The 7,547-nt window shown below is 45.8% G+C and overlaps 1 protein-coding gene across 5 annotated transcripts in view; it reads left to right on the top strand.

The window, feature by feature from the left end:
* The first annotated feature begins 4,270 nt into the window (after window positions 1-4,270).
* The window catches only part of CCNA1 (cyclin A1), a 16,811-nt gene continuing 13,534 nt past the window's right edge, over window positions 4,271-7,547 (top strand). For 2 of the 5 annotated variants that reach the window (XM_061628405.1, XM_061628406.1), the window contains exons 1-2: window positions 5,962-6,054; window positions 6,399-6,574. In XM_061628405.1, the coding sequence (XP_061484389.1) occupies window positions 6,033-6,054; window positions 6,399-6,574 (198 nt within the window). In that variant the 5' untranslated portion in view covers window positions 5,962-6,032. Of the gene's footprint in view, window positions 4,322-4,717; window positions 4,946-5,961; window positions 6,055-6,398; window positions 6,575-7,547 lie in introns of those variants that run through there. The other 3 variants (XM_061628403.1, XM_061628402.1, XM_061628401.1) reach the window with 3 other exon arrangements.

Here is a 7,547-nt window from a genome sequence, read left to right as displayed (position 1 = left end):
AGCCGAAGCTCTCTGTTGATAAGTTGATAATGTTGGATCCACAACCAGCACAGTAATGACCCATTTTGGTAATAATTTTGCGTTTAATGCTCATCTTCATCACCCTCTTCTCAGTCCAACTCCTCTGTCATCTTCATCTGTGTTGGGCTGGCTGCACTGGTGCTGAAATTATTTGCTTAAGGCAATAGACTTCTAAAGAACACTGACTGTGCAGCAAATGAGTGACCCATTTCATTCATAGGATTATGTGCCACCACCTGTCCAGTGCCCAGCCCTCCACCCCATCCCTCCAGAAAGAGACAGTTGCTTCACTTTAAATCACATCTGTGTCTGAGAGAGAATCCCAGAAAAACAGCAAACCTCTCATTTGCAACAATATTTTTAAAGGGAATTTCCCCCCTCTTCCTCTGAAACACCATCCTGTTTGTAATAAAAGATCCCTCTGACTATGACTTCCTCCACCCATCATCCTTGTTCACATTGAAAAAGGCGCGGTTGCACTGCTGTGGGTGTCACATCCTCTTCCTCCTCTAGTCTGCTGGCATGCTTTTGCTGGCTGCTAATTGATAATTTGCTATGCAAACACACACATAACCCAGGTTTCTTCTATGTGTGGGTGTTGTGCTATTTTTTAGATTGTTTCTTGCAGATGAGTCTGCTCCCCCCCCCGGCTACCTGCCGACATTCATTTGTCAATCTCCTCTCTCTCTCATATTATGTTGTTGTTATATGCCATGTTTTGACATTATTTATGTGGTGGTATGTAATTTTTCTCACACCTTTGATTGCTGTGTGTTCTATTCAAGGGGCACCTCCTCAAGTAGGATGATGTTTTTATTATTATTATTTTATTGCAATTATTGGCAGGATGGATTAATGGCTATTGGCTATTTATTTGCAACTTGTGAAAGTTTGTCTGCCCTACATTATACTCCCTGATTCAATAGTGATTTCTCATACCAGTCTTCTCCTGCTTGGTAAAACAAAGCCCACACAAACTATCAGAACAGAGCCTGAAAAAGTTACTTTTTTGAACTACAACTCCCATCAGCCCAATCCAGTGGCCATGCTGGCTGTGGCTAATGGGAGTTGTAGTTCAAAAAAGTAACTTTTCCAGGCTCTGCTCACACTGCCTGTCAGTCAGTGTTAGACCCAGTTCAGAAGACACACCCCTTTTCTTGAGGAGACCCAGGATGGCCCTGGAGTCTCTTGAGACTGAGTAACAGAAATGAATGGGCACCAAAACCATTGTTGGCCTCATCACCAACTGTTGTTGGAGCTAATCCACATATTCCCAAACATATCCATCCCCAACATAAGGATATTATTTATTGCAAAAAGTATGCATTGGTGACAGTAGTATGAAAGGCTGGTTACTTTGGGTAGCCGAGGAGGTCTCCAGAAATAAATAGTTGGTGGTTCTTCCTTCCCAATGCTCACCTACTTGTTTAGAAACACTAAGGTAGTTGCTGCTGCTGAGCAGATAGACCTGATCTAACCATCTCCCACTCACCCCCATCCCCGTCCCATCAAGAACAGAGAGAGAATCTAATTCAGGTGCTCCCAAACTTTGTTTTTTCTCCACGGACCACTTAAAAATTGCTGAGAGTCATGATGGAACATTTAATCATTTTTCTTCCTCTTGTAGCACTTGTAATTGTAGTGCTCGATGATGCATGATTTTTAATTGCATTTGTACTGCTTCTTTTATTTCTTACATTTTATTGTATTACAGTTTGCATTTTGTAGAATCCCAACTGTAACACAAAAAACTACAATATAAGACACAAAAGCAGCAATTAAAATCAATACAAATATTTAATGTGGATATGCTACAGACCACTTGAATGAAGCTCGCAGATCACTGGTGGTCTGTGGACCGCAGTTCGGAACCTCCTGATCTAATTGATTAAGATGGAGGGGGGTGATGCATAACTTTTTAAAAAAAAAAGTTGAATGAAGTGCACCAGTAGTTTTTTGTGAAAAGATCTTAATGTTTAGTTTGAAAGAGAAGATGGCACATCAGTTAAGCAGGAGGAGAGTGGGTACTGCCAGTGGTGTTCACTGGCCAGCATCACCCTCCTGTGATGATACTCAGATTAAGGCAATACTGAGGTTGTCAACCTGTCACCCGCGGGCTGCATAGGAATGCTCCCAGCAGGTAGTCCAGACTCTGAGCTCTCAGTTTTAAAAGTATGTCTCTAGCCCTCCTAGAAAGTATGTTATGGAGCAAAATGTGCTAGGACCCTTCTAAGTGATTTCTGTGAAATGAACCAGCCTAGCTATTCCTGCCTGTCAGTGGGATTAGCTAATGAGTGAAGTCAGAGCTGTGATTTGTTTTGAGTTGTTTGGACACCAGTCAGTAGGAATCCCTGGGGTCCTAAAGAGCTGCTCTTTTGCCTTCCCTTTTACTGCACGTTTTTCTTCTTCGGACTCATTTTGTAGTCCTTGGGATCTCTGTATTTTGCCCTTCCTTTTACCCTAGCAACTAGGATGCATCTTTCCTGTGCTGGGTTTGCCTGAGATCAGGCAGTGCCTAGAAGTTATTTTCTGCAAATACTACTACACAATTAAGTGTGTTGAATATTAAAGGATCCCCCTCCCCACAAAAAGCAAGTGTGAAAACTTTTCTAAGAGGCATAGGCATTTCTCCTGCTTTCCAGGAGCTAAGACCAGGGCCCTATTAAGAATTCACTGTATAGTTAACTTATAATACAATGGTATACGTCTACTCAGAAATAAGTCTGTTAGGTTTAATGGGGCTTATTTCCAGCTAAGTGGGTACACGATGGCAGCCTAGGCTTTGGTTTAGGGTTGGCATTGTGAGAAAATAGGGTTTTTGTGCCTTTAACAGCTGTATGGCAGGCACAAATTCAACAGGTCAAGCAATTATGGGAACACTTCCCTGTGACTACTCCCTATTTTTGTGTTATGTGACACACCCCATGGTGGCCATTTTGTGTTATGCCACACCCCCATGGCAGACATTTTGTGACTGGTGCCCCCAGCACTCCCTCAATTTTGAAATGTGCCCTCTGGTCCAAATAAGTTGGTGACCCCTGCATTAGAGCAAATTAGGGCCCGACCAACCTGTCAGGTCTCAGCCAACCACCTCACCTGCATATCTACCTATTTATCACCCAGCAGCGACACTGCCTGTCGGTTTCCTCATCCTCAGCCTGAAGCATTGCCCTGTAGAACTCAGGAGGGAAGAGGGTGGGGATAAAACCAGACTTCCTTGGCTCTACCTCTCATTGGCTCTGGTTCTACCTACTGTTGATCTTCCTGCCTTCTGCCAATAGGCACCAGCACCCACTGGCCTCAGTTTAAATGAAGGATTGCCAGGAGAAGCTCTCAGTGGACACTTTATAACATTGGAGCACTCTCTCTCTCTCATCTTAACCCTCCTCACAAAGTGGTTGTGAGGGTCGTTTGGGGGGAGGCACATCAGGACAGAAGTATAATAAATAAAAACCAACAAATAAATAAAAACAAACATTAAGATTCCAATAGGATTTGCTGTTGCCCAGAGAAGTTTCTAAATACAAAAGTGGCATAAACAGAGTATTTTGTAGTACATTAAATACACTAATACACTGATTATCACTTAGGCATTTGTGGGTCAAAGTCAACTGTGACAACTGCATATGCCCTAATGAAACCATCCCTTTCTTGCTTTCCTTAATTACATTTCCCTCCTGTCATTTCTCCAAGGAGCTCAAGCTAATAATGTACATTGTTCTCCTCTTGGTCCATTTTACCATTGCAACAACCCTGTCAAGTTGGTTAGACAGAGTGACTGGCCCAAGTTCACTCAGGGAGTTTCATGGCCTGAAATGTTACCTGCACACCAATATGGAGAAGCAACGCTCTCCCACTTCCTTGCACACTGTGGCCAGGAACTGACACACAGTTACAACACAGAACAATCACGCATTTAACCAAGCGTGTTTGGTGCATGTTACATAGCATGCTTTAGTCAGGAAAAGCTTATGCCACAACTGAAGTCTGTTAGCCTTTAAAGTGCCACAAGATGCTTTGCTGCAATAAACTTCACAGCCAGCCCCCCCCCACTTGCCAAAGAGCCATCGAGCGCTTCACGGGGAAAGGGACCACCGCCCGCAAGTGAAAGGAAGCCGTTGCTACGTTTAACAAAGGCGCTACTTCTTTGGAGGTTCTTATTTTTTTTCTTTCAATTCTTCGGTCCCCAGATGGCTATAAAAATGTTTGCGCGGCGCAAAGCCGTAGCAAACGAGTCCGTGCGGCTTATTAGCGGCCGGAGGCCTGAGAACAGGAGTCGCGATCAGGGAAACAGCAGCTGGTAAGGGAGAGCGAAATTCAGCGGCCTGCCCTTCTGTCGAGCTGCTAAGAAACGGCTTCTAAAGAGGGATACAACCGAAAGCCACGGGCCGGGAAAAGAACGTTTTGCAATTCTGATGTTAACGCCGCAGGAAAACCATCCACCCGGCTGCTGGTGCAGTTGCTTTTTTTCCTTTTCAAAGCTCAAGGCTGTGGGCCTGCTCTGAGCACCCAGCGCACCAAGAGAAAGGCGGGAATATGCACGTGAAGAGATCCGGATTCCTACTATCACCCGCAGGCAACAGATCTCCATGGAGATCTCCGGTTGCCACGGGAGTTGGCCGCCGCATGCCGAGCGGGCAGCGGCCACAAGCTCCAACTGGTCGGTCTCAACAGTCGCGGGCGGCTTGAAAGTAATTAGAGCGCAAGTCGAGGAGCAGAAGGAGGGGTGGGCGGTGCGACGCGACGGCGGCACCCGCTGATTGGCTGCCGCCTATAAAGGCTCGGCCGTGGGTGCCGGGTGGCCACTCTGAGTCCTTGCTTAGTCCCTGCCTGCTTTGCCAGGGAGCAGACGCGGTGGGAGGGGAACCAGAAAGGAATCCCCCGGCCGGCCGTGTCAGCCTTCGGTGCGGGCTGGGAAGGGCAGGTGGGCAAGGATGCAGCGAGGCTTTGCGGAATCTCGGAGCGCGCTTTTGGGGATGGCGCAGGAATGACTTGGGGACTTTATGTCTTGGGAAGGCTGGCTTTCGTTTGGGGGGCTTTGGGGAAAATGCCTATCGGGATCCCCTGATGCCAGTGGTAGCCCTGCTGGAAACACAGAAACGTAGGAACCTGTCTTAGGAGCAGGAGTCAGACTATTGGCCCATGTAGCTCAGCACTGTCTCCGGGGTTTCAGGCAGGGGTCCTTCCAAGTCTTGTCTGAAGATGCCGGCGATTGAACCAGGGACCTTCCGCGTTCAAAGCAGATGCGGTTCTCCCAATGACTCGCGAGTAGTCCCCTGCCGTTTTTGCTAATTGCTCCAGCAGGCTCTGTAAACGGGTTTGCCTGCATTAAGGCTGCTAGTGCTCCTCCTCGCTTGCTACAATGTGGTTTGACTCGTGCTCTGCGGGAGCATTTGTTTCTCCTTAAGGTGCCACAGGACCCGCCGTGGCTAGTTCTGTTGTCAAACAATGACATCATTGGCCCGCTGGCTCCTGCAGCGTGGAAGGGTGTCGAATAAAAGATCTGCTCTGCGGTATCTGTACACAAGGTTAAGCTATCCCAGAGCACTCTCCTGTGAACTTAGTGTCACAGACGTACCAGCTTTATTTGGCAGTAATGTCCACTGAGTTCAGCCAAGTATACTTTTGACAAAGGTTATGTATCCCTGATCCACGACATGTTTACTTGGAAGTAAATCCAGTGGTAACTTGATTCTAAGTACCTACAGTCTTGGGGTTAGGAGGATTTTCAGCTGTGAGCTACCACAGCTGATTTAATTCCATTGATTTTTTAAAAGGGTGGAACTGTTTTGGGGAAGGATGCTTGTTTAAGAGATTAATGCAATGCCAGGATTGCTTTCTTCTAATAGACTCAATTTATGGTGATTGGCTTTCTGGTGGCTAAGGATTATATATATATAAATTATGTTTATATCCCACCCTTCCTCTAAGGAGCTCAAGGTGGTGTACATGGTTCTCATTTTCTTCTCCCCATTTTACTTTTGCAATAACCCTGTGTGGCAGGTTAGGTTATGGCTGGTCACACATGGCTGAGTAGGTATTTGAACCCTGTCCTGGTCTTATATTTTCAGGATTTCAACATATTTAAGTACATTAGTCTCTGATGCACATACACACACCGTGCCTGGGGCTACTGTGCTGAGTGTTGCGCCTTCCTTGAGACAGTTTCTCGGTGTACATCTGTTTGTGTTGTGGAGCGTTGGTGAAATGCTAATGAAATAGCTAAGACAAGAAAAGGCAGGCTTGTATAGACAGAAACTTGCAGGAAGGTTTTCATTTTGAAAGTGTCAAGTCAGTGTCGGTAGCAGGGATGGGTTGCTCTCACGAGGAGCACATCTGAGGATATTGTCTGAAATAATGTGTCTTTTCCTTTCCAGCATCAGCTGCTGACCCTGAGAAAATGCGTCACAGCAACAAGAGTGATGAGAAGGCACAAGCTGAGCTTTGGGACGCCCCACCGGCTGTTGCGGAGTCTCGAACCAATCAAAATCCCCAGAGGGCTGTTCTTGGGGAGCTGAAGGAAAATGGGCAGTGTCTGAGACCCTCTACCCAGGTGAATCGTGGAGGAGCAGGCATCTTGGCAAGCTGTACCTTGCCTGCAGAAGGGATTTGATTTAGTCTTTTTAGTGCCTCTAGCAGCAAGGCTTGGGAAGTCAGAGAGGCTGTACTGGGCTCTGTGGGCCAATGGTCTGCTTCTGTATAAGGTATCTTCATTAGTGTGGGCTGTTTGGTACTTCAGCTTTGAGACTTGCTAACCAGTTAGGAAGGGAGAACTTTGCAGTGTCATGTTGATCCACACCAGAGCATCTCTGACACCACTTCCTTTGCTTATATCTCTTACTTTAAAGGTTAGCATTTTAAAATGTAAAGGAGAATTGTAAAGCACTTTCTATGTCGTGGCACTTTCAAGACTAAACAAGTGTTATTGGGGGCATGTGCTTTCATGGACTCTGGACAACCCTGCAGTTTGTTAGGGTTGTATCCAGCTGTCATACGTGCAGTATTGCCATCAATGGATGTATCTAACTAAAGTTCATTCATCTTAATGGGTCTTAAGGTGTAACTACAACCTGGGAGACCAGGATTTCGAATCCCCATACAGCATGAAGCTCACTGGGTGACCTTGGGCCAGTCACTGCCTCTCAGCCTCAGAGGAAGGCAATGCTAAACCATCTCTGAATACCACCTCTGAAAACCCTATTCATAGGGTCGCCATAAGTCAGAATCGACTTGAAGGCAGTCCATTTCTTTTTTTTTTCTATGAGGCTAAGAAGTATGTTACATTTATAAGACAAAAAAGTAATTTTATTCCACTCATAAAATGTAAGAGTAAAAAAACAGCACTATAGAAATAGCAGATTGGAGAATGTTACTGTGAAACTCTAGTGGGACTAGGTGAGTGAAGCTTGGTCTCTAGAAACAGCCCTCTAAAGAATCCTGGGAAAGTCCTTGTAGTTCTGGCTGAGAAGTTTGGAATGAAACTGATCTGTATTATTCAGTATGTGGCAGCAAATAGAAGGAAATAA

Source organism: Rhineura floridana, chromosome 5 (assembly GCF_030035675.1).
Source record: "Rhineura floridana isolate rRhiFlo1 chromosome 5, rRhiFlo1.hap2, whole genome shotgun sequence".
Lineage (NCBI taxonomy): Eukaryota > Metazoa > Chordata > Lepidosauria > Squamata > Rhineuridae > Rhineura > Rhineura floridana.
This window is presented reverse-complemented; position numbering and strand designations above follow the sequence as displayed.